Here is a 27,658-nt window from a genome sequence, read left to right on the forward strand (position 1 = left end):
TATAAAGTATTTTCAATAAATCATAAAAGCAAATTTACCCAATTTAATGAAAGAGATGCCTGTCAAAGTGCAAGAGGCATCAGAACATGAAATACACAAGATGAAAAAGACGTTTCCATGTCATATAATAATATAATAATAACCAGAGCACTATATACACAGAGCAAAGCAAGAGTACTAAAAGTTCAAGAGGAAAAGACCAAACTTGGTCAAATAAACAAAGCAACAACACCAAAGCAACACCCAACTTTCAGGGGCATCTTTGAAAGTCAGAAGAACCAGGATGGTTGTTCTGCAGTCTCTGAAAAACTGCAGGCTCACAGCAAAACTATCATTTGTCACTGAAAAAGAAAAAAAAAAACTTTCCATGATGAAAACAGGTTGAAGAAATTTATGACCATTAAGGAAAGAGGATAATGAAAGAAATGCTTTAGTCTGAAGACATCATTAAACTCATGCAGGAGAACAAAAGAACAAATAATTCCAGAATTATTAATCAAAGAATGAGAACAGAGCACAACTACGAGAAAATAATAGCAGGTAATACACATTTTTCACAAACAGCTCTAGACATTAATGTTCTCAGTTCCCCCCGGTAAAGAGGCATGGGTTAGCAAATTGGATTCGAACATAGATCTACCTTTTTGCAAAAAATCAAAGATAGATACTATATTAAGACAGGAGTGTGTTCACTCAGACAGGATTGTGTTGCTTGTCAGTACAAGGAAAATAACTGGTGTTAGACACAAGGGGATTATTATTGGTCTTATTTACTTTTTTCTTTTGGACTGAAGAATGAAGTTAATTTTTTAAAAAAATATGTAGGGTAATAAAAATAAACTGGCATAAATGTTTAAGATCAGCAAAGAAAATTATGAGATTCCACCCCTGTCACAATATATACAGAACACAGTTATCCTTTTAAAGATTTTAATGTGTACTTAAAAATGGACAATTCATATCACAGTTATGTGACTGTGATTCTGTTATCTGTGAGGATTATGCATTTTTTCCAGTAAAACAGTTTCATGCTTATAAAAGTCACTATTTGTCCAGTCGTGACAAGAGAACACACGGTAGGAATAATCCAAGTAGCAAAGAGGGGAAGGCAGAGAGGTTATAAAGCGGTCACACCATTGACACAAAAAGAACAATAAGTAAATACACATTTCTGTATGTTGAAGGCAATTCACGATCATTTCCAGGAATTCTGTGAGAATTTAAGGCCATTTGTTCTAAAGAAGTTTATACATAACTTCACAAAACTTGTAATTCGTATAAAAACTGTACACTGAAAACTATTTAGGATTGGTTGGTGAGCAGGCAGGCCAGGGGACAGGGATGGGCTTGTTGGGTTATTTTACAAACAGGCAGGTCAGGGGACAGGAACAAGTTTCTTTCACAAATGTGTCATGTGCTAAGTCACAGGGTTGTGAATGTGGAACTGAGAACTCACAAGAGACTCCAGCCTGTGCAACCCGGATGGCGAAGTGGACTGGTGAGAACAGGAAACCCCAAGCAAGAGAGCGAGTATCCCTTCGAATTAAAATATCTAGACAGGATACAACTGAATACAAGGTTCAAAACCCCTGTCACATGGTTCCGAGTTACAGTCTTGGTTTTACTTGTTAAATAGCATTATAATGATGGCAGTTTTTATATAAAGTATATTCTGTGGATTTGCAGTTCACTGTGTTTGCCTTTTCGTGGTTTCTACTTTAGCACTGCAAAACACAAAGTCTGTTGTAGTCCATGAAAAGTGCATATTCATACAGGGTCACATCTGTTTATAAGTTTAAACTCCCACTATTTTCCAAAACTGAGGACAGATTTTACTCACTAAATAAATTTTTCTTCCTCTACTCTTCCCTATTCATACCATGAATGTCCAGACAGTCATTCAAAGAGATATTGCTCTTGTGATTATAGCTATTGCAATTTAGAAGACAAAGGATTCAATATTCAAAACTTATTCTTAAGAACAGTTATAAAAGTATTGAAATTTAAAAAGTAGTAACATGTAAACATTGATACAGAGACTGCTGTCCCATATATGTATATAGCAGTCGAGGACAATATTTGTGTTAAAAATGTAGCTTGTGCTTTTTCCCAATAATACATTGGAAATTTGCTATTCTGTCGAGAACAAAACAAAAATATCTGAAAATTAGAGAAGACATCTCTACTTTGCTTCAAGCATTTTAAACAGTTTTTTCCTGTTGCTCATGCAACCACCATATTTACAGTTTTGGTTTAGGAAGAGAATTGGTTTTGGATCCAAGAAAGCACATTATCGAGTACTGCTGAAACCCAACTGAGAAAATGTCTCCTTCCCTGGTTCATAGCAGAGCACCAGGTGAAAAGCTCAGGCTCAGCAGTTGACCGACGTGTGGTGGACATCAGCATCTGGACACGCGTGATGGACATCGACATCTGGACGTAGTCATATCTGCGTCTGCAGCACATGTGTAGGCGGAGTGTATGGCGGAGGTGCAGGCGATGGCTTGATTCCTCGGGCCCTCATGTAGGAGAGGAACTGCTCGGGGATCTCCGCTAAGACATCTTTGGCCAGTCTAGCCATGCTTAATATGTGGTTTCCACTTCTGTCCATGTAGTCCCTGAATGGTACAAACTAGAACAGAGGGAAAAAGTACTTGACGGTGCCCAGCTATCCGCTTAACAGACACAAAATTGAAATGTACAAATAGTTTTTTTTTTTTTTTTTTTTTTTTGACCTTCCACTTTCATGGATGGTTTTGGATCCAGGACCTCACTACACAGGGTAAGGTGGTCTCAAACTCATGATACTCCTGTGTCAAACAGCAAGGCATTCCAGGTATGCATTACTGTGCCTGGCTTCTGTTCAAACAACTGATTTTAGGAGAGTCCTAGTTAACTTCTTCTGTCAGCTTGACTCAACCTAGCACCACATGAGGGAGACTCAAATGAGGGATTGCCTTTGGACCGTCTTTAAAGGAATGTCTTTTTATTGATTGATTGATTGATTTCTTAAAGATTTCTGCCTCCTCCTGGCCACCGCCTCCCATTTCCCTCCCCCTCCCCTGATCAAGTCTCCCTCCCTCGTCAGCCCAAAGAGCAATCAGGGTTCCCTGCCCTGTGGGAAGTCCAAGGACCACCCACCTCCATCCAGGTCTAGTAAGGTGAGCATCCAAACTGCCTAGGCTCCCACAAAGCCAGTACGTGCAGTGAGATCAAAAACCCATTGCCATTGTTCTTGAGTTCTCAGTAGTCCTCATTGTTTGCTATGTTCAGCGAGTCTGGTTTTATCCCATGCTCTTTCAGACCCCGGCCAGCTGGCCTTGGTGAGTTCCTGATAGAACATCCCCATTGTCTCGATTGATGGTTGATGTGGGAGGCCCCATCCCACTATTGGCAGTACTACTCCTAGGCTGTTTCAGGAAACTAGCTAGGTGAGTCAGACACTGAGCCAACAAGCAGTATCCTACTGTGTGTTCCATCAGTGACAGAAGCGATCTGAAAGTATAAGCCAAATAAATCCCCTCCTTTCCCAAACTTGCTTGTTGTCTGGGTAGTTTGTCATATCAATAAGGAGAATCATAAGTGCCCAGAGTGCCATGTATAGAAATCCTATCTTTAAAATGTATTTTTCACTACAGTTGACTCTGAAGTGGCCGGATTATAATGTGTGTTTAACGAAAGAGATGGAACTCTCTTCCTTGTTCTGTGCTGTCTTTTGTTGCACTACCTAGCTGATACCAAATACCGGGGGCGTTTAACCTTTATGGGTCTCGTTTCCTTGTCAAATTGAGTCAGTACATGAGTCAATACATTCAGCTTTGATATAAAAGTTAGCTAATACAGACCAAGGAATAAATCTTACACCATTCAGCATAGAAAATAGCACACATGGTTAGTGAGACCTAAACATATTATTTTTAATTGTTACGAGAACCTCAAATCATGGCTACTGAATAGGAAAAACACACAGTTCCACTGGTGGGAGCCTGAACTCTAGTATGCAGAGGCAGTGCATTCCAACGTAGATGTTATATATGTGCTATTCATGAAAGCAAAAGATCTCAGCGGGAGATGTTAGAATCATTCTTACTGAAATGTCATAATTATTTTGGCATCTAAACATAGTTGCTTTGCCTTTATCTAGCAATTACACAGCAGCCCTTATCACATCTACACCATGCACTCTGCCAAGAGACTGTCTGGGTCCATTTTCATTTGGAACAGTTACTTAGTGAATAAACACTGTCCTGCTGGGTTTGCCAGTTCAGTTTCTCTGGAAGGGACGAGTCTTGAAATAACTTGGAAATGATTGAAATTATTAGTGCTGTAGATAGTTTGTAAGCACATTAACATTTGGTCTTGAGGGGAAAAAAATAAGAGAGAAGACATTAATTTAGGATGTAGAATAATTTTTGCATCAGGATTTGAAAGTTTTATTAATGTTTTTCTTTCAGAGAGATCAAGAACATTCCCTCTTCATATTCTGTCATAAAATTCTTTTGAAAAATCTACTTTTGATGGAAGCAATTATTCAAAATGAACTTTTAGAAACCATCTGTTTTGGGGACATTTAAAACTATCCAGTTGCCACAGGAAAAATGAGTTAAAACATATGGAAAACTAAATAGAAGGTGCAATTTTGATGCGATGAAGGTCATTTGTTTTGCTCCATTCTTCCAAAGTCTCTTCCTCTATAATTCTAACCTGTATCTGTTTACCATAGAGAAGAGATTAGCTTTCAGAGGTGTGACAGGCAGGAAAAAGAACTGTTCACCCTTAAAGATAGCTAAGCCAGGGTAGTAGAAGGCTCATAGTGTGTCCAGTCTCCAGGTGGGGAGAGCACAGGGAGGGTGTGAACTTTGCAAAGTCACTAGAGGCAAGATGGAATTTGTAAACAAATACATATAGGTATAAAGAAACAAGTTAAGTTCTGTTTTTTTCTCGTTTAATCTAAATTACTAAATTAGTTCTAAGAATTTACTGTGGTTTTTTTTAACTACTTAAACCTTTTTAGTGAGCACTGTATAGGCTTCTGATTTCTTTATTGCATTCTTTCTGTTTTTAAAATAAAAACACATTTTTGTTAGCATGGGCCTCTTTATGAATGCTCTATTTGCTACATAAGTGAAGATCTACATGCAACATAATGTAGGCCATGCTTTATTGGCATTGTTTTTCATTTTTACTTTATGGAAAGTTAATTTTTTCTCATATCATGTATCCTGATTCCTGTTTCCCTGTCCCTCTACTCCTCCAGGTTCTTCCCCACCTCTCCTCATATGAACTCACAGAGGCTGAGGCAGCGTGCACAAGGGCTTGCAAGGGTCTGCACCAGGTGGTGTCCCGGAGCACAAAGGAGAAGAGGACAGATGTCTCCATCCCTAACCTAACGAGTCTTCAGTGAAGGCTGCACGCCCGGGAGTAGATGGACCAATAGAAATCAAGTTCAAAGGCATCTTTGGGAGTTCTTTGTCTCATTATGTCAGATCAGGACATTTTTCTTTTAATTTTATCTTTCAATATTTATTTATTTGTCTTGTTTTAGCCCTCCAAGTCCTTTCCATATACATTACGGTTTTCAGTTTTGTATTTTTATGGGATTCCTGAGTGTGCGAACTAATGGGTCTCTGCATCTATGTCTGTTTCCTGTGCATTTTTTGGACTGTTTTCCTCTTGTTTGTTTTAGCCTATTCTGATGTGCTTGGTTTAGCATAGTATAATCTAGTCTAGTCTCATATATTTTATTATTATCTGTCAGAAGCCTGTTTACTTTTTAATGAGAGACAGAAAACAGATAGATCTGGCTTACACTTTCTTAACTGAAATAAATTATAATTAACTTTTGATAATTTTGTTGTACTCTAGAAGTATCTAATACCCAGAGTTCTTCTCATCTCCTGAGCCTCTTTATAAATAATGGACAGAATGACCACAAAACAAACCCTATCAGAGAAAGTCGTTGTTACCAACAGGGTTTTACTTATCACAGAAATAGGTTGGGAGTAGAAAAAGTTGAGAATTTTCTCTTTGATAATCCTGAATTATCTAACATAATTTTCTTGAGGGGCATTTAGTCTTCAGTCCTGCCACTGGGTGTCAATGAGGGGGAAAGGCCAATGCCTCCTCGCTGCCATTCCCTCCTGTTGTAACAACTTGACAGTTTTCTGGACAAAATATCCTTCAATCGCTTTTCACAGCTCCTCTGACTCTGACATTTGATCCCTCAGATGATCCTTTACTTTCTCATTTAATCTTTCATTTCTGGGTGCTGCAGCTAGGGATACTCAGCTTAAAAAAAATCAACAAAACCAATCCCCACATATGGTGAGGGCATACTATAAATTCAAACTCGTAAATAGTTACATTAGGAAGAAAGCAATATCCACAGTGCACTAATTTAACATATCCACATAACGGACCTATCAGATGAATTCTGTTCTGCAGAAAACATGGTGTGTGTGGTGTCCCACATCTTCTCTCATCGCTTCCCAAACTCCTGTGCAATGGGACATTGTTCATGGCTGCTCTGATGGAGGGTTTGCCTTTTCATGAAAACAAATTTGAATGTGTGTAGGCAAATTGGCTTTTAGTTGCTGTTCACGCAATCATGTTTGATTGTTCCTACTGTGCAGAACTCCATTAGTGAGTTTTCAAGTCTAAGACTTCCAGGCTATTATTCTCCTTTTAATGGAAAATATAATTTTAAATGTAATTTTTAAGGAAATGATAGGCTGGCCTGCGGCCACATGCAGCCAGGAAGAATGGCACTGCATTAAACACAATGGCCAATCCATAGTACATGAAGCACACACACATTGGAGGTACTGACCTAAGAAAATAAACAACAGAGGAATTCATCCTGCTTACTGCACACGGGCCATGTCATACATGAGAAAATCAAATCAAAGTACGGCTAATATAAAATAAAGACATGCAAAATGCCTTCCCATCAGATGGTTTCAGGATGGTAATTAACAGCTACCAACACCTAATCAACGCGCCGTTGCTGAACGAACAATGGGAGGTGTTTTGCTAAGGGATTAAATACAGCATCTTGTTTAATTCATAGGCATCTTATCCGTTTTTGATCTGATTTAAGAAGAAACAAGCATAGAAAGTTTAACTTAGCACAAATGGATAGTGGCCAGCACCAGTCATTATTGGGTTTGACTCTGACATGTCAGATTTTATAGTAATTTGGAAAGACAGCTAGATTTTGATAATCTTTAGAATTTTAGATTAAGTAGAGAGATTTACTGTAATAGAAGGCAGCTTTTGGAATCAGAACTTAATTTATAGTGAAAATACTTCTGTGCGGCTTACTTAACTCTCCATTTCAGTCCCAGTTCTTTTATATGTGATGGCAAGGGAACAGAGTGGCACAAAAGGAAAGGACACAGTCAAGGCTGAGGACTTCTGCCTGCACCAGCAAAATGTGACCTGGGTAAAGGCAACGTAAACTAGAAGTAAGCATCATGAACCTATGTGTGGGAATGATAGGCTGAATGTGTATTTGAGTGTATTTAGCAAAAGAGGAAAATTCAGTCAGGCTGCAGAGATGTTTAAGGGACAAAGACATCCTGTAAAAAGTTTTCTATGGCATTTTAGGGTTGCATCTAGCTTCTGCCTTCTACTTTTCATTAGCTAGGGATTATGGGCAAGAGAAACCAAAATGAGAATTACTTTTGAAAAATATTTCAATCAAGTGTCTTTCCTAATGTTAGTGAAGGGGTCATAGCCTGCCTAGCACAGAGACCATATGACGGAGTCACATTTCATCCTGTGCACATGCAGAAGCTGCTTAATACTGAGAACCAAAGAAAAACTCAGCCTACTGCTCCCAACTTCCCACGGAACCTCAGCTACATTCTACAAGCTACAGCTCTGATTTTTCCAACCTGAGAAATTTAGGGATTCTTTAGTAACATATTTTAATAACTTGATTAGCTTCTAAATGAAACGGATTGCAAGAAAACCAGAGCCCACACAGCTTCTATTCTGTTTTCTAATGCGATTTTGCTGGCTTACTCAAGCATATTTTCTGAACACTGGAAGACATACAATATTATCCTATTGTCTGCAACACTTAAAGCTTCCATTCTTTAAAATGAACAATCTAAGAATATGTCAGCCGAACATGGGGAACTTTGATAGCCGGGCCCTACTGAGGTTCAAGGTGATAAGGGAGAGGTGGACGTAACTGGGGTGTCAACAGCCAAGTTGCTCACATATTTCAAGGGTGAATTTAGGAACTTCTCTGTGAAATTAGAAAAATATGTCAGGTCCCCTCCTTGAATGCAGGAATTAAAGACAGGATGTTGTCATCCAGGGGCTATTCATTCTCAAGTACATGTCAATTTCCTGTATCGTACTTATACGATTCCTTCATTCTTTCATTTGGGGTTTATGCGGCAGATACCCAAGTGTTTCCTTGTATCTCTAGGTGTGTTGGAATTCTCTGGGGACCCCAATGCCAAAGTCAAGATAGACTCGGCTCGGAGACTAGCAGTTCAAGAAGAAGAAATGTCCCTATGTATATTAACTTGTATCTGTATGAACTTATGCTCATGGGTAACAGAGTTTTCTGCCATCTGTAACATCAGAGAAAAGTAGAGGTGAAAGATATGGACTCTACAAACAATCACAGAGGCTCAGACAGTGTACTGACTTGTTTTCAAGACTGGAGTGAGAAGACTGTGCACTCATGAACATTCTAGGTCCCATCTCAATATACTTCCCAATGCTGTCAGTCCATCAAGAGACGAGATGGCTCTTATTTCCACAAATGTCAGTGTGCATGGCTTTGTGGTGACAGTATAGTGTCATGGTCCTCTCAAAAGAAGCCATGGTAATGTGAGCAACCTCGATTCCTCAGGGATAATGCTATGCTGCTCCCCTTAACATCCATTAGGATGGAACAAGCTATGAGATTCCCCTGTTGTTTTTATAAAGAAGCATTGTCATAGCAACAGAACACATTCTGAAAGTCCTTTGCATCTGAATTTCCTTTCAGTAATCTGATTTTCGCAAAGTGTGGGCTGGACATTATGTGGAGCTCTTAGATAAAGTGAAATTACTTGGACCCATAATTATGATGATGAGGTTAAGGCGAATAATTACGTGCCTAATTATGGAAATGAGCACCATGATACATGCAAATAGATGGCGTCACCATGTTCTCTTTCTCAGCTACTTTAGCCAAATCATTTACTGTATGTGTTTGTGCTTTCTTCATCACGACTTGGAGAGAAGCTTAAATTATTTTATTTATATTTTCAAATAATTCTTATGAAATTGTTTCTCTGTTAAAAGATACTTTCATTAATTTTGGAAGAGTAATATATGGTCCTTTTTAATATTATTATTTCCGTATTGTGGTGCTGGAGAGCTCACTCAACACTACCACGGAGCTACATTGTGATCCTTTTATGTATGAACTTAGGACATTTTGTCCCCTCCCCCAACGATTATTCTAATCATTTTGCTGGCCTCTACTTAGTTCTACTTCTGGGACATATTTTATACAATGTAGGTGGCCTCACTTTACTTCACAAGACTGTTTATGTCTCCCAACATAGAAAGTAAGAAAGTTTGTTCAAGTTGCCACATGTTAAAATTTGAATCCCATTCTGTAGAATTCCAAATTATATTCTTACAGTACTTACATTAAAAGTAACTATACATGAGATTATTTGGAAATAATATTGATGCCCATTCTTTATGCCCCTAAAATGTGTATATTATATCCTTGAGTGGTATTGAGTTCTTTGACTATTTCTACTTGGAAAGGTATAAATCATAGACCTTTTCCTTCTTTTTTGCATCTTAAAAGGTATACACGCTAAGGAAAACATGCATAGATGTGGTTGAGTTAATGACCTGCTTTCAGTGACAGCTTTTAACTGATTGTTTTCTTCTTATTGCTCCTCAAATAGCAGGTAGCTCCACAAATTTAGTATTTTTTCAAATATTTTCTATATGCCAAATGTATAGGTAATACATAATTTATAAGCCATATATTATAATAAAATATGTATATAGCTTATTTATTATGTATATTTTAACATACATGTGTTCATTTTTCTAATCACAGTCTGGTAAATTCTGACAATAACGATAATCTTTTTTGTATTTGTATTAAACTCTATTAATTTTGTACGTATCAGCCATTTTAGAAAACGCTTAGTTTACACAAAGACTAAACACTGAACTCATTACAAAGTCCATTATATTTCTAGCTTCCAGTTTTACTAAAAATCACAATAATAATTTCTCATGGGAATAAATTAGAAAATGACAATTGTTGACACTTGCATTTTACATGTCATGAATCTGAGACAAAGGAAAAAGCAATCCCATGCAGATTCCAATCTCAGTTATTTAAGTTACACAACATGGAGAAGGGGTCAACTAAATGAACAGAACCCAGCACTGCTGGTTGCAGTTTAAGCTGCCCCTTTATACATCAGGTAGACGTGGGGTCATCACAAAGAAGGAGACAGATAATGTTTATTTAAATCCTTACCTGTACAATGTCCCTTTCAGCATATTTCCCTCTGGAAGAAACTCTTACATCGTCTCCATCCAATTCAACCATTGCTTGAAAATGAAAGACAGTTATTAATTGAATACAATGTGCTGAAATAAAACTGTATAAACTAAGAAATAACTATATATGCATGCAGCAATGCACCCACTGGAGTTATAGGAAGGCAGTTGCAATCTTCGTTTCTTTAATCATTTTCTCCAAACAGCCATGGAGTACAAAATCTACAGCTAAAGGAAGCCAGGAGTATGAATGGTCCTCTTGAAGTCGGGCAGGGCCAAGTACTGTGATGCATTCTCTGAGCCATCTTTCCAACCTATGTACCATTCTGTAGGATCTAAATCTTGGTTATATGCTTAGATGATTGGATGGGCATGTGATATTCACCCATCTGTTTTAATGGGCTTTTTTTCTAATTTAAGAAACAGTGGCAATTATCATCTTCAAGTTGAACCTTATCCTTACTGACATTACAAGGTCGATACTGTCCAAGTTTTCCTTTACAGACCACTGCAAAACAAAAGAGTATTTATCCAGTCCTTAATAAAGTATGATTTTTTTGTGTGTGAAGCATGGTAATTGTGTTTGTTGAGAAATAATTTCAGCATTGGCTGCAACAGCTGGTCCTCAGAAATGCTGTCCCGACAGAGCAGCTGGGGATGTGTGGTGCTGCAATTAGAAACATTTCCCAGAGTTTATTAAGTTTTCTGTGAGAATTCCCTAAATAATTAATTGTATGAGGGAACTGGCTTGTGCTAAAAGTGTAATTCGGTTACTGAAAATTCGTCTTGCATACACAGGACAATCAACAGACTCGGAAGAGGCCCCAGAAAGTGCGGCACTGCTCAGCTGGAAAACGATCCTCACCCGGCACTGCTTTCTTCAGTCCCCGTAATGTATTTACCTTAGAAAACATTGTTTCCAAATTCATCTTCCTGCATATGTTCGTGAGTCAATGTTTCGGCTGGAGCATTGCTGGTAAATATGATTAACAGATTTGCCTGCATATACAATATATGCTGTAATTTTATGAAATGCAGGTTCTACTGATAGTAAGGCCAGTGCTGTATTCCTGAGACTGCAAATGGTATGTATGCTCACATATGTGAAGTAAATAGCTCCTGTTATCACCTGGGTTGGCTTTTACGATTTTCATATTATTTCAAGGTATAACTGTGCATTGCTAGTGATGTGTTCCACTCCCTGCTATGCTCATAGATTGCGGCGATTCCCCTGCACTCGCTCTAAATCGTGAACAAGGCTCCGGCAGCAATGGAGACACTGTCATTATTATTCTCTACAACCTGTATTGCCTCATTATCATCAAGGAAGAAGATGAATAGCCTTGCATACTAGAGAGGTTCTAGACATCACCTCCCACTCTTCAGCATGCTTAAAGTTTAAAGGTTGCAAACGGCAGGAAGTGGGAGGCAAGCTTCTGAGAGCAACAGAACAGGTTCATAATGATGGAGGGTCATCTCCACACTTCAGGTTTTCTGAGTGTCTGATCCCAGGAGCAGAGATTGTGGCCCAGAGGGACATTCCTGTGCTTCCGTGCAGCTATCGGAGACAGGCTGAAGGATCAACTTACATCCCTTCTCCTCAGCCTCCGTCAGAGCAGCTGCTGCGTCAATTCAACTTTTTTTTTTTTTTTTAAAGTACTAAAGGGGGACTTTTGACAAAAGAAGAGCAATTTGTATGCCAGAGATTTTTCTATCTTGTCTCTTTTGCTTCTTAGTCATGGAGTTAAGGGGAGAAACAGATTTGATAGGAAAGGAAAGGGGGAAAAACTGTGTTAGAGAAGCATGTATTCTATCCTAGCCAGATAATCAGTTTTTTAAAGCCAGGAAACATCTCTATCTCATTGAAACCTCTACAGTGGAAAAAGAGAAATTATGTGTTGCAGGACCCTAACTCCATACCAACAGCAGGACCCTAACTCCATATTGACATTTTTTTTTCATAGACTAATGTCACTCTGATATCTAGAAGTTGGGGAGTCCACGGGAAAGCCAAGTCCCCTGTCTGTCTACACTCTTCCCTCACACTTCCTTACAGCACCATGGCTGCTCCAGAAAATCTGCTGGGCTGCAGGAGGGATCTGCTTCTCAGAGCAGGAGGAGCTTGCCTCCAAGTGAATACCATGTCTTAGGGCAGTTTACGCTCCAACAAAACCTTTCAGGGAAGCCTAGGAAGATGGTGCGAGCCTTCAAGGAATGGGAAATCTGGCCCCACTCACGGGTTCTCACTCTTCCTCATGCTGCAACCCTTTAACAGTTGCTCATGTTGTGGTGACCCCAACCATAAAATTATTTCTTTGTTGCTACTTCATAACTGTAATTTTACTTCTGTTATGAGTCATAATGTAAACATCTAAATGCAGAAAATCTAATATGCAACCCCAGTGAAAGGGACATTCAACTCCCAAAGGGGCCATGATCTATAGGTGAGAACCACTGGGTTAAAATGCATTTTGGTTTTGTATTTTGTTGTTGATTTGTTTTTCAAGACAGGGTTTCTTTTTAGTTTTGGAGCCTTTCTTGGAACTAGCTCTCTTAGACCAGGCTGGCCTTGAACTCACAGAGATCCACCTGTGCATCCCTCCCGCACCCCTTCCCTGCCCCACTGATTGCTGGGATTAAGGATGGGGCTAAAATGTGTCTTGAATGCACTCCTGGTTAAAAAAAAAAAACCTAGTATCTTGGTCGTTACAAATTCACTGGGGGAAGAAAGGAAATAGAGAAAATAAGTAGCCTTGGATTTGGAGTGAGGCTAGGATCCAACTAGCAGTTTGCTGAACTGCATAGAAGGACACAGGCAGAAATTTACACCAACAAGAGTCAGGGGCTTTGCACTCCTGTGTTATGAATGGGCTCTTACAGACCAAAAACTGACCAGTGTGACTTCCAGGGGGCCTGGCAGACTGTAATGTGTTCCTGAGTGGTAAAGAGGAAAAAACAAGTACCCAAGGAGAATGAATGAGCTATTTTAGCTCGCAGATGATGGCTTTGGAGAAGCACAGTCTGACATCACTAGCCAAAGCAGGTGATCATGAGTCAGAGCATAAGGAAGATGTCTTAGTCTTTGCAGCTCTAAAGAAGTGGCCCACGTCCACAGCTGAACAGATGTGAGCAGCCAGAGGAAACAGCAGCAGAAGCTGTGGCAGTCAGAAATAAGAGAGTCTGTAGGAACAGGACGGCCAAGTCTCAGCCTACATACATGGCCGCTGTTAGTAAAAATAACTAACTACCCGTGCGGAAGTTAAAGCTGCCACTCAATCGCAGTTCAGCGGCATTCATGAAAAGAAATTAGCCAGGTGACCAGTAACAAACCATCTTTAAGGAACTTTATTCTGATCACTAGTAACCTAAAAAGCTGTCCTGTGACTGGCATTTGAGAAGGCTGAGCCTCCGTCAGCTCAGTTCAGGATCATCTACGCAGCCAGCTCAGTTCCAGTATTATTGGACTTCATTCTCTCACCTGATGGACCTCTTTGCTTCTAAAGCTAATTCTATTAACTAGCCAGAAGCTGGAATCACATTAAATTAGCATATCGTGCTTCTGTTAATATTTCCGCTCACAACTTAATGATTCATTAATTTAGCAGTGTTCTTTAAAGGCTGTCGACACTCTTCCCCCACACAGCGAGCTCCCCTGGAGTGTTCTTTGCCTTAGGAATCAAATCTCAATTTAGCACTCTGTCAGTCTCACATGCTGTTTCAAGATACAAATTCTAACAATAGGCAAAGGTGCATGTTCGATAAATGTAGAAGGAAATTAGAGGGAGGGTGTCTTAGCCAATGACTGTGAACTGTATTTATGCCTATGATGACATTATAATTATACAAGCTCAATCACATTCTTTTGCCCAGTTAGGCTGACAGAAATGTAACAGGACCGTAAGACCACTGAACTCTTGCTACTTACCATCAAATTCTGCAGGTCCAACACCTACTATAATTATTGACATTGGAAGCTTCGAGGCCTTTAGAAAGAATAGCACAATGAGATCTCAATAAAGACATTTAATTCTTAAGAAAAATGAAAGCACATATAAACATTGCACAGACTTTGGATCTGGTTATTTTTTGCACAGTCCTAGAAATTTTAATAATTTAATAATTAATTTAACAATTTTTTTTAGAACTTAAAGACAAAAAGAAAATGATTTCTTGATTTTCTCTGACATTTTCACAGATGCTCACTAAGACAACTTTTAATAACATGTTCAAAATTGTCATCATCACAGTGAATTATTATCAAGAATTATTCTCACAGCGAATTAGCAGATACAAACCAATGGCTACTCAGATAAGTTTAACCTTTCTTATTCGTGCATTAAATACCTGTGAACTGCTGAGACTGAATATTTAATGTTGCAACATGGCTTCCATCACATGAAGTACTGAAGTCATATTCTATTTAAAATTACCAAATGGGGCTAGGGAGATGACCCAGCTCTTAGATAAAGGCTCTTAGAATCAAGCATGAGGGACTGCAGAGGCCAAGGAGCCATACGATAGAAGAAAAGAACTGATTCCTGTAAATTTCCCTCCAACTTTCACATGTGAATCAAAAATGCCTGTCTACATGCATGCACATATGTAAAATAAATAAACATATGTTTTTCTTTTTTAAAAGTCAACAGTTAGAATCAGCAACAGATGCACAGCACACATAGTGAGAACATCTTGCGCTGGGAAGTCAGTGAATTACAAAAAGCTCTTTCTTAGTGCTTTTAGTTAATCGTGAATTATTAAGCTGGCATGTTAATTGCAAATAGCATAACTAGAAAGGGGACCGAAATTCAAGGGTCTAAGTAGAAACAAAACACATAAAGACACTGGGTTGTTCCAAAAGAAAATTAATCTATGAATCACTTGAATATTCCCTACTTGCATTTGTTTTTTCTCATAGTAAATAACTAACAATATTTTTCTGTTACTAAAATTGTGAGACTTGACAAACAACTCATCCATTCAACTTATTCTTAATTAAATATGACTCTCTGCCAAGCAATGCCAAGCTTACACAAAGAAAAGATTGGTAAAACAGGTATAATTTCGCCATCTGGTAAACATAGATTTTAGAGTAAATTATCAAAAGAAGATAATGAAATCATGAACAAAGAAAACATACATCTGGGATTGTAATGCATAGTATAGCTTAAAGTCAACTGCAGAAGCAGAGACTGGCTAGATTGTTCTCATGGAACTGCAATGTCAGGGCATGATAGGTCCTAGTCATCAAAGTGTACAGGAGTACAAATCAGTCTATTGTTTGAAAATCAAACAGACCTTGTATACATGAAGGTATTCCCCACCTCCCCAGTCCTTATGCAGCTAACGTGTGAAGATTGCTGGATAAACTAAGAATGAGATCAACTACAATGGTGTGGTCATTCAGTTTCTCCACGTAGTCACCTAAAATGGATTTTGTTCTCAACCTAAGTGGCACTGTGGTGTCACTGAGACCCTGGTCTTACTTACATTAACTATGGATTCTTTAGTTTGAGCCATATCTGAGATCACACCGTCTGTCACAATCAGGAGCACAAAATACTGGGAGCCATCTTTTACGGAAGATGCATACCTGAAAAACAATAGGAAGGTAAGGCTAGCAGAAACAGGAGGAGCTTCAGATGAGGGTTGCCGAGTGTTAAGTTTCAAATCTGGGACAAATGCCTAAGGTGACTATTTAACACATTAAAGCAGAGCTGGCTGCCGGGTTCTCCCAGCATTCCAAAGTTCCTACCTGTTACAGGGCATAGCTGGGGTATCCCTGGTTCAGGATACCATGAACTCTCTGGCCAGGGTCTGGGCTCCTCTTCCTCCAGGGGCTCTTCCCTGTATAATCCAGACATTTTGGTTGCCCTTCCCCTTTTGTACCTTTGACTTCCTGACTTCTGCCCCTGGTTCCACTCTCCATTCTCCTCCCTCTCTCCAACATGGCCCAGCTCAGCCTGGTCATGTCTACTGTGGACTGTCCCAGATGTCCTTGCCTCTGACTATGCTTTCACACACAACTGCAGCAGCCATGTCCTTTCCTTTTTCTTCTTCCTTCCGTCACAGAGTAGCCATGAGGCACGGCCAACAAGCCTTCTAATATCGAGAAAATATTTACACATATGTCAGAAGCCTCATTAAGTACATATTTTTGTGAAACAACCAGGCAGATTAACTGCACTGCTAGTGCCTGCCAGGACACAGAAATGCTTAGCTTTCTTAGAAGTGTTTTCACTAACAAAATTTGCCAGGATAGAGATTTCTTTCATAAAAAGGAAAGACTGGATATAGATTTTTAAAAGACCTATTCTGGCTGCAATTTATTATGTGCAAGCTATTCAAAAATTATTGAAGTCATCAGAACTCAGTTTTCTTATCTTGAAAATTTAGACAGTAATATTCTTGTCTTTGAATATTAAATGAATAAATTATATGTATAATTATATGTGTGGTACTCAATATAAAACAGGGCTCTGTAAGTTAAATGATGGCTAAATGTTTTTTATTTTTGAACTGGACAAAAGCAATGTTGCGTATCACTGTGAATATATATACTAAACACCACTGGCATGTATCCAAAGAAACAATCGTTTTATTTATTTATTTATTTATTTAGTTTTTCCAAACTCACAGAGATCCGCCTGCCTCTGCCTCCTGAGTGCTGGGATTAAAGGCGTGCGCCACCACCGCCCGGCTACAATCATTTTATTATAGTTACTGAGATTTTACCTCAATAAAAAAAGTCAAATAGATGGTATATCCACAGTTCTAATTGTGAATGAACATTTGTGTGTATGTGCATGTGTGTGCAAGTGTGTATTTATATATGTGTGTGTGTGTGTGTGTGCGAGAGCACATGTTTATACGTATGTGTGTAAGTGTGCATCCTGGCACAAATGTGCTGGGTGTTTCATTGGCCTAGAGCTGGCCACATAGGCGAGTTCATGTCCAATGACAAGTGAGTCTCACACACCTCTTAGGCCACAGGACAGGAAACAAGAAGGCCTTGTTATCTCAAAAACTATCAACCAGACCATGGGAAGTGGGGGGAGATGATTTAAAAGTATTAAATTGACAGGCTAAAGAAACTGATTCAACTTGAAAGATCCTAATTGATCCTGCTTGACCATGTTGGGTGCAAACAATATGTCATTTTGAAGTAGACTTAGAAATCACATGAATAAAAATATTTGCAACTTTCTGGGGTACAAAAGAAAGTAGCATGTACTCGTGCTATTGATAAGATGGCTGTTGACATGGCTCATTCACTTACACTTGCAGAGACACTTGCATTAGTTCCACAGAACAAGTGACCCTGAATATCAAGGAATTCATATGAATGTGACTGCAGCACAATCATTGAGGAACAACCCCAAGCAGGAAACCCATCACCCTTTTCATTTTCACAAGAAGCAATCTTACAATTTCCAGCTGTTCAATTTTTAATATCTGAACAGTCATTTTTCAAAAAAAGGAAAAAGAAAAAGCATGTATTACTGACTATAATTCAATGTGAAGTTTTATATTTTGCGTGATTAATGTAAGACTGGAAATAGCAATAGGAACACATCTAGAAGTGCACTGGTATCACCTTTGTGCTAGTTTAGACCGGTCAAAGCTTCTAAAAATGTAAGATTCCTAGCACATTACAGAAGTCAGGTTTTATAATGCGAGCCTCCACCTTCAGTGCCTTAGCAGGCTCGATCCCACTCCTAAGAGGAGAGGCTGTGCTCACAGGATGTAGAGGTGGGAGGAAGCCGACCACAACACACCTACATTCCTCTGTAGTTCTTATTCATCTTAAAATTCACAGAAACCTAGTGGTTTATAATCTTAGACATTTTTAATAGTGCTTTATCGTTAACTCTATAAAAGTACGTTTGTAAGGTTTCATATACTTAAAATTATTATAAATTCCATTTTGCATAATAGCTGACCAAACTATTCTAGTGCTGAATTACTATCTGTACTGAAAACTAGGGATTTGACTATTCCATTCCTGTACCAGTCACTCCATAAACGATCATTTATTTGGAGAGTAAATCTAAATTCAGACAAAACCAATCTCATGCTACGATTTCTTTTAGTTTAGTTTCTTCTCAAAAGTAGAAATAATACTTATGATCAAAAGAATTAGTACATTACAGGAGATATGAAGTAGGATGTACCAGGCAGGCCACACTCCAAGCTCCTTTCAGAAAGTGACAATGAGACACAGGCTTGTAGATTAAATTATATTACAAAAGTTTCCTTCTTAATGGGACCTTCACTGAAGTGCATAATTAAAACTCTTATTAAAAGCCTTATCACTACCTATTCTGGAATATAGCCAATCTATAATTTATATGTTACTATTACCATGATAAATGTGAGAGAAACGTTAACTTTCTAAAGGCCTCAGAATTCACATCTATTTGCCTGGAGTTTCTATAACGGTTCCAGGCAAATTTTTCATAAAAGTTCAGAAATGGTTTTCTCAGATTTGTGAAGTATTCTTCTAGCTATTCATTGGCTCACAGGAACACAGAAGGCATGAGAAGGAGTTAAGAAACCAATTCAGGCATGTGTCATTTAAATAGGTTATCATTTATACAAGTGGATGGTGCATATTAATATTGAGGAAAGGGACACACACATTTAAACATTCCATCACTAACAAAAAAAATTTATGTAACGAAGCTGCCACCTCAAACTGCTTTTAACTATGCAACGCGGTAAACAAAAGCCCCTGCAGAGGAGTGGAGCAATGTTTTGCTGTCTTCCGTGTTTACTTTTTTGTTGTCCTTTTTAAATTTTTATTTTATGTGTATGGATGATTTGTCTACATGTGTATCTGTACATTGAGAAGGCTAGCACAGGACATCAGATACCCTGGGACTAGAGTTAGAGATGGATGTGAGTTGCCATGTGGATTCTAGGAATCAAACCCATGTCCTCTGGAAGAGCAGCCAGTGCTCTAACCCCTGAGCAATCTCTCCAGCCTTCTGCATGTTTTAACCTCTGTAGTAGACATTAAAGACAAAGGTACAAGGTACAGCAACACGATGACTTTGAGTTTGGTTATTGTGGTTTGAATTTTAATCCATACAAATGGTCACTTTATATGTGCATGTTGCATCCACCAGAAAAGTAGGAATAATGGCAGTGCCGGCACCTCATGAACTACTGTGAAGGACAAAAATTAATTCATGCTGCAGCACAGAGACTACTGCCAGAGATGCCACAGCCTCAAAAGTGATTGCTGTTACAATTTTGCTGACTGATCACACAGATGGAAGAGATCAAACAATGCGCTCCTCTTAGTATTTTGAAATTAATTATAGCAACTCCAAAATAAAAATGTCAGTTTCTAAGCAATTAAAACTAATCTTAACTGGCTATCTAGATCCTGGAATGTCCTCAGTGCTAAACAAACAAACAAACAAAAAGGAGAAATGTCAAGTTGAAAATGGAGCAGGGTTAAAATAATATCCATTATAAATAAGTGCTGAGAAAAAAAATGACAGACTCAAAGCAACACCAGCAGTTCTCTGTGATGGAAGCAGGGCTAGATTAGTGGGGTGGTAGCTAGACACTGGAGATCCTGAGGCCAGGCTATGTTGTTTGTATTTATTTATACATAAAGCACCAACTGATACTGAGAAGCATTTTTTATAGTGTTTGAAATAGTCCTTGGATCATACTGAGCAAATGCCACTGGGAATTCAAGAAATTGGAAGCAAGGTGTGTGAAGTCTCCTAAATAAGTACAGAACCATATATGCTACAAGTCTGATACTTTGTGTTTTATATATTTCATATTTTTGCCATCCCATTATTATTATCTCAAAGTCAATACTGAGAAATCAGTGAAAAATGACGATGTGCACAAAATTGTTATTCCTAAAGCGAATCCAAAATGCCAGTAGGTATATACTAAATAGTCTATATTTCACTCATGTAGAAAACACCCTTGAAGAACAAAACAAGCAAACAGAAAAATACGGATATGTACTTGCTATGACTTAGGTACAAATAGGTTTCAATGGTAACATCTGATATAAGCATATCAGAATTCAGCTAGTAGACACTTTTACTTTGTTTTGTTTTTGAGATATGGGGTTATGTATCTCAGGTGACCTCAAACTTACTATGCAGCTGAGGATGACCTTAACCTTTGAACCTATTGCTTCATCTCTTGGGTGCTGAGATTACATGCACGTACCGCATACTGAATTTATGGGGAACTGGGGATGTACTTAGGACTGGTGTATGCTAGACAAGCCTTCTAGCAGTTGAGTCTACCCTAGCCCAAGTTAGCACTTGTCCACTTGTCGAGTGTTTATTTCCTATATGGGAGGCTGGGCTGTCTACTACCAAAACACATTCATGAGAGTTGACATAGTCAAGAAACTATATAAACAGAGTGTGTGCACATGTTAATTGTGCTGCTACTTTAGGTAAAGAAACAAATAGAATATTGTCTTCCAACAGATAAAATTTTCAAATGACAATTTTAGATGAGCCAGAAATTGTCTATCTTAATAAAATATTAGCAGTAAAATTAAATATAATTTTAAGATAAAGAAAATGGGAAAGAGCATTTATTTCAGAGATTTTTGTTAAAAGGTCGTCAGATAGAACATTTTAATTTCCTGGGAAGAAAAGATAAGTAATACAAATCCAGCTTTGGCTGTTTTCTCCCATTTTAAGTATAATAAGAAATAGTTATTAGAGCATGGCTTTTTACAAAGGATTTGAAATCTTTAGTCAACACTGACTTCTATATCTGAGATTAGAGAGTGCTGAGTCACACATAGGAATAGCAGTAAGGATGTGGTTTATTGTTTAATCATCCTTGGCTTCCGTTCACCGATTTCTTTTGTTTTTGCGTGTGTGTGTCATGTGTGAAGGTGTGCTCACCTGTGGAAGTGAATTTGAGGCCAGGGACTGAGGTCAGGGGTCATCTTCAAGCCTTTTCCACATTAATTTTTTAAGGCGGGATCTCTCACTGAGCCTAGAGTTCACTGGTTTAGTTAGGCTACTGGATAATGAACACCAGGCATGTACCTTTTCTTCCACCCCACCCCAGCGCTGGGGCTGCAGACATGAGTCACAAAATCTGGGTTCTAGAGATGATAACTCAAGCCTACATACGCGTATAGCAAGCGTTTTACATCTCCCCAGTCCAAAACTATGGCTTAAACAGAAATAAAAAAGCATGTAGAAGAATTCTATATAAATTTAGCTTTTTATAATAATACTAAGACAACAAACCCAGAACTGATTCATAAGTATTGATTAGCATATTTAAAACAATGGGCATGAATCCATATAAAATGGGTTTTGCCATTTTTCTTTTATGTTTCTTTTATTAAAAAGTGATGTGTATGTTAGTGTTAGGGAACGATTAAAATGATTTTGCACTTATATGGCTTTGAATCTATTTTTCTTGGCAGCCATCAATAACCTAGAATGGTTTGAAATGAAACATATTTCCTATAGGAAACTTATTAAGTCAATACGATTTTCAAATTATGAATAATGACCAACTAGTTGATTGTGAAATGAATGCCTGGGGAACAGAAAAGATTAGCCCACCATAGAGAAACAGAGAGGGCAGAAGGCAAAATTAAGTGTCATTTCATCAAAAATCAATGTCTGTTGTTACAAACAAATAATGTTGAGATTCAGAATTCATACATTAGCATAAATTACAGAAGGAAGTATTTGAGGAATCCAGAACCAAGAGTCACTATTGAGGAGTGGCCTCTTAGATTTTTGTCACCCTGAGGTCAGCCCTGAATGCTGAGTCACTGTCACATCCCATGGAAGGCAAAGTAGAACACACTGGACTTCTGGTCACATCCAGAGAGAGGATGGCAAACCCCGAGAATGTTCTGAGAATTTAGGTCTTACATTGATGTTTTATATTGGATGCAGACTAATTTCAATTTCTAGCCATACATTCAAAAGGATTGGACCTTCTTAGCTAATTTCAAACTATGACAGAGTTTTATAGGATTTTCCACTAACATTAAGCCAGATTTTTCTTTCAGGGATTTGCAAAGTGATATCTAATCCACTTATGTATAAATGAAGCATCGTTATGTATAAATGAGTTTCTCTTTTAACATTTTCTCTGGAACATGTAGTCTGAACCATAAGCAAATTCTCCTCTCTGTACCGTGTACTATATACCAGCAGACTTCTGGGAATTAATACAATTAGATTTTATATTAACCTCAGAGAGCTTGAAAGAATGTGCCCTATATATCACAGAAAGAAAGCACTTGTCTTAATGGGATTGTCTCGTTATTTTTATGCCACCTCAGGACATGACATTGATATGAATGACTCAGACATTTTAAGACTGCCATCACTCTTATTTGCTCTAACATATTCTTTTCATAGAAAATGCTTTCTTTGGTTGGAAAAGACAGGCCAAACATAAGCTGGTGCAAGCTTCTTCATTTGAATCTGATGCAAAGTTCTAGTGTTCAGTAGTTGGTGGGGACCACCCTGCACCTAACCGTCTCGGAGGCAGTGAGAAGAAAATTCCTTGACCGTAGGATTATGGTGCAGTGATGGGCAGTTTTAAGCATGATCCAGTAGATTAGCCTGTAGCAGCACAAGCCTCTTGCCTGCTCCTTCCTTACCTCGCTACGTGGTTTATCACAGGAGCAAAGTTGGTTGGCCCATACAGCTGCACAGATTTCAGACTTCTATAATAAGCTTCCATGACCCCTTCAATGCCATCACAATAAGGATTCTGAGGGTTGCCGTTCTTGTAGAAAATTATGGGCAAAGAAAGTAAAAAGAAAAATTAGTCTCCATGAAAATCAGTTAAAGAGAAATTAATACACACTGACATGCTTAAAGATAATTTAAACTTAAAGTTTTATAGTAGCACCCACCCAACGCTGATGAATTAACTGGTCCACAAGAGATATTACACAGATCATAATATGAAGATAGTACATTTGAAAAATTTAAAATAATCTGAGCACAGCAGACATTTTCAAATCAGAGGTAACTCCAAATAGATTTCTGCACACAATAGAGATTTTATTTAAAATCCATAAAGAAGAAACCTAACTCTGAATGGTTAGATATTTAGTGGTTTTAACTCCATATCCTTAACATATTCTACATTTTCCCAGTTTAATATCAGTAGCAAGCATGTATCATGACCCGCAAAGAGTGTTTTCAATTCAGTTTTACTTGAAAACTGGAAAAAAGCAAAATACCTCCTATGTTCACACTTTTTAAGTCAAGGATGTCTGACTCTGCGAGGAGAAAGGGTCATGGGGAATCTAATTTAAAGTGAGAAACACTGAAACAAGAAAAGGGGAGAAAAATCAGAGGATATCCATGTAATCAAGTGAATAAAGCTGGTTAGTAACAAATGCTTGCTTTGGAAACAGTGCCCACACGGACATCACACCCTTCCTTTCTCACACTGCCCATGTCCTGGTACTGTTGAGGTTAACCCACCAGGTCCAGATTTTATAATTTATTCAAGTGAGACAATGCTAACTATTGATTTCTTATTTATCTGATTGTCCCTAATGTTTTACCACTTTCTATCTTCGCATCAAACAGTAATCTCCATTGTCTCCTACATGTGGGGCAATCCAGGGTACCTAAGGTGGGCTGTTCTGGATATAGCAGGCTAGCTCATGAGGTTGTGACAGGTTAAGATGCTGATGTGAACTGCAGTCACCCAGAAGCCTGACAGGAGCTAGAGTGAGAAGCCAATGGGTGTGCCACAGCGGCGTTCCCAATGACGCGGCCACTAACTTTTCAGAGTGAGGAGTCAGAGAGCAGGGTAAAACCGTGGCAGCTTCGTGTGAGACCTTCAGAAATTTCTCACCATTGTGTCTCCTGTACCCTATCTGCTAAGACTGGGCCCCAAAGAGCTGCCTTCACCAGATAAGGACAATTAGGCTCTGTCTCTGGAAGTGGGGCATGCAAAGATTGTAGACATATTTAAAGAAATAATAACCATATTTATTTGTTTATTTTGGTTTTTCGAGACAGGGTTTCTCTGTGGCTTTGGAGCCTGTCCTGGAACTAGCTCTTGTAGACCAGGCTGGTCTCGAACTCACAGAGATCCGCCTGCCTCTGCCTCCCAAGTGCTGGGATTAAAGGCGTGCGCCACCACCGCCCGGCCTACATAACTATATTTAAGCAGCAATAATTCCAGTGTGCATATTTATCCCCAAATAATTACAATAACTGATCATTTATGGCTGAGGTTTGTTGAAGTCTAGGTAGCAAGTTTTGTACTGAATAGTTCAGGCCTGTAAATGTGAGTAGCTAAAATGCTCAGTAAAGTGTTGTTAGAGCTAACACATAAAGAAATGGAAACACTGAGTTATTAGCTCACCCAAGGTCACACAACACAGAGATAGGAACTGCGACTCTAGGAAGTCTGACTTCAGAACTGGGTCCTTTCATCCTTTCCTGTCACCACTTAGGACACAGCTGATGCTTTGCAAAGCTGGGGATCTTAGGAACTAAGCCAGAGGGATCAACACCTTCAATCTTGTTCATTATAAACAAGGGATTTATACTGAACTCTTCCCTTTCAGTTTTATATTTTCTTCAGATATTTTCATTAACTAACACTCATACAATGCTTTTAAAGTGCGATGGTTTGAACGAAAATGTCACCCATGTAGACTCAGATATTTGAATTCTTGGTCCACAGTTAGTGCTGTCTGGGTAGGCTTAGGAGGTGTGGCCTTGCTGATGGAAGTATGTCACTAGAGTAGGATTTGGCATTTAAAAGCCTTGTTTTTCCCCAGTCTTCTATCTCACTGACTTCCTGCTTACAGTTTAAAATGTGAGCTGCCTACTGTCATGCTTCCCCATCATGACAGAGATGAGCCCCTCTCCCTCCAGTACCGCAAGGCCCCAGAAAGCATTTCCATCTCACAGGTGCCTTGATCATGGTGCCTTAGCATAGAAACAGAAGAGCAACTAATACAAAATCAAAAACAAACAAACAAACAAAACAAAACAGCATAAAATGCTACCCGGAAAACAAACGCTCTCCAATAGGGGGATTCTGGTGTTGCCTCTTTAGATTTTTGTGTATGTTTCTTATAAGGGAGAGCACAAACACTGTCCGACACTCACTACCACCAATTATGCAGTTGAGTTTCTCATGTTTGTGGAAACCACAGGGGTCAGCACACATCCGGAGTGCAATGGATAAGCCTCACCCTGGGAAAAAGTACCTTTGTGATCATGGTATCTCCCCTGCCAAGTAATTATAGGTATTTAGCTTGATGTGTCTATAGATACCAGAAAAGTCTAGAAAGAATAGGGCCATTGGTGGGGGCTGATCTTAAGGAAGTAAGGATGAAACACAAGAAGTAAGCACTGGGGAGTGGGAATAACAGAAGGAGGATGAATAAGTGTGGAGGGATGGAGAAGAGTAGGGCCAAAGGGATGGGAGGAAGAAAATCCTATGTTATTGATGTTTGAAAAAGTCAAATGAAAACTACTATTTTATAATGTTCCATATATATGCAGAGATAGATAGATAGATAGATAGATAGATAGATAGATAGATAGAGAATGTACATAAATGGAGTTACCTTACATGTGGGATAATGCTACTCCAACAAGCCATAGGTTATCAAACAAACAAAAATCCAGTGCCAGAAGTGGATACCTCCCACTGAGTTGTTGACAAGAGGAGTCCCAAAGACCCCCAAATAATACAGGCAGTTCTCATTGCTCTTAGTTGCCAACCTGACTTGATGGTAAGACCCTATTAATGAAATCACCACATACATGGGTCATTGGCCATGGAGAAATGAAGCTGGTACTGACCTGGGAACTAACTCCCCCATGGCTTGCTTTCATAGACAAGAAGGTGCTGTGCACATTGCAGGGGAAGAAGTCATCAACAGTCTTATCTGGCTGTGAGCTTTGCAATCTATAGTAACAAGGGCCTACAGGATATATCCCTTGATGTGACAGTGGTGTCACTCTTATGGAAATAACCAGCTATTTTTTGTGATTGGTTATAAGACCTGCTCCACACAAAGGAACTTTGTACCTGCTGCTACAAACCTAGCCCGTAACCTGGGGGAGGACACAGGCCCTTGAAAAGAACTTACTACTATTATTGGGTTAAATAGACATAGTGCTAAATTGCCTTCTAAATATTTGTCTTTATATCTACAAACCAGTGAAACTCACATTCTCATTCCACAGAACAGGTCATCAGAAAAGCCTCATGTTTCAGTTGACAGCAGTGGATATGGGGATTGACCACTGGCCAAAGTGCAGAGAATAAATAGAGAGTTCTGTGTCCTAAGTTACATGTTTATATCACACATCATCCTATAAAGATCAAGGGAACTGTGCAGAGGAGGGATTGAAAGAGTGCAAGAGCCAAAGGTTGGGGGAGGCAGGGCCATCTGAGAAGTAGTTAGGTGACAGGACCAATAGACTCAGGAGCTTACACCAGCTGTGAGTTGTCAGCACAAAACCTATACAAGAACAAGCCAATCCACATTCCAGCACAGATGAGGTAGAGGCCACCTAGCCATTGGAAGTTGATGGCTGCTGAAGGAGACATAGTCAATTTTCTTTAGTGTTGAAAAGGGGATATTGATGTGGGGGAGCTGAAGAGGGAAGTGCATGTGGACATGATAAAAATATATTGCATACATGTGTGTAAATATCAAAAGAAAATATATTAAGAAAATAAAAAACCTTCTCATCATAAAATGGATATACAAAGTATCTAAAATCTAAAATATAGAAGTTAACATTTAACACAAAAATGTTGGTTTTGATATTAATTGGAGGTCACCTTGAGTATGTGTGTGTGTATATACATGCATGTGTGTTTGTATGCGTGTGGGGGGGCAGATAGCAGTATTGAGTGACTTCTACAGTAGCAATTCACCTTATTTTTTGAGGCAAGGTCTTGAGATGAACCTGGAGATCACCATTTTTGCTAGCCTGGCTTGCTGTAATGTCTCGGGAAACCTCCTGTCTCGACTCACAGAATGCTGGGGTTGTGGCAGTATCACCATGCCCAGATTTCTACTGATGTTTTTACATGCAAGCTAGGGATTTGAACTTAGGTCTTCACATGG

General features: G+C 38.8%; 1 protein-coding gene and 1 non-coding gene across 2 annotated transcripts in view; both read right to left on the reverse strand.

Moving 5' to 3' along the window:
• Nucleotides 1-519: 519 nt before the first annotated feature.
• The window catches only part of Cpne8 (copine 8), a 188,570-nt gene continuing 161,431 nt past the window's right edge, over nt 520-27,658 (reverse strand). The window contains exons 16-20 of the mRNA XM_057792293.1: nt 23,189-23,316; nt 16,036-16,138; nt 14,474-14,531; nt 10,526-10,599; nt 520-2,632 (exon numbers count right to left, since the gene is read on the reverse strand). Of these exons, the coding sequence (XP_057648276.1) occupies nt 2,444-2,632; nt 10,526-10,599; nt 14,474-14,531; nt 16,036-16,138; nt 23,189-23,316 (552 nt within the window). The 3' untranslated portion in view covers nt 520-2,443. The remainder of the gene's footprint in view (nt 2,633-10,525; nt 10,600-14,473; nt 14,532-16,035; nt 16,139-23,188; nt 23,317-27,658) is intronic.
• On the reverse strand, nt 25,644-25,814 carry LOC130889230 (U1 spliceosomal RNA). Its single transcript, XR_009058509.1, has one exon. It is a non-coding gene; the product is annotated as a U1 spliceosomal RNA (small nuclear RNA).

This window comes from Chionomys nivalis, chromosome 17 (assembly GCF_950005125.1).
Source record: "Chionomys nivalis chromosome 17, mChiNiv1.1, whole genome shotgun sequence".
NCBI lineage: Eukaryota > Metazoa > Chordata > Mammalia > Rodentia > Cricetidae > Chionomys > Chionomys nivalis.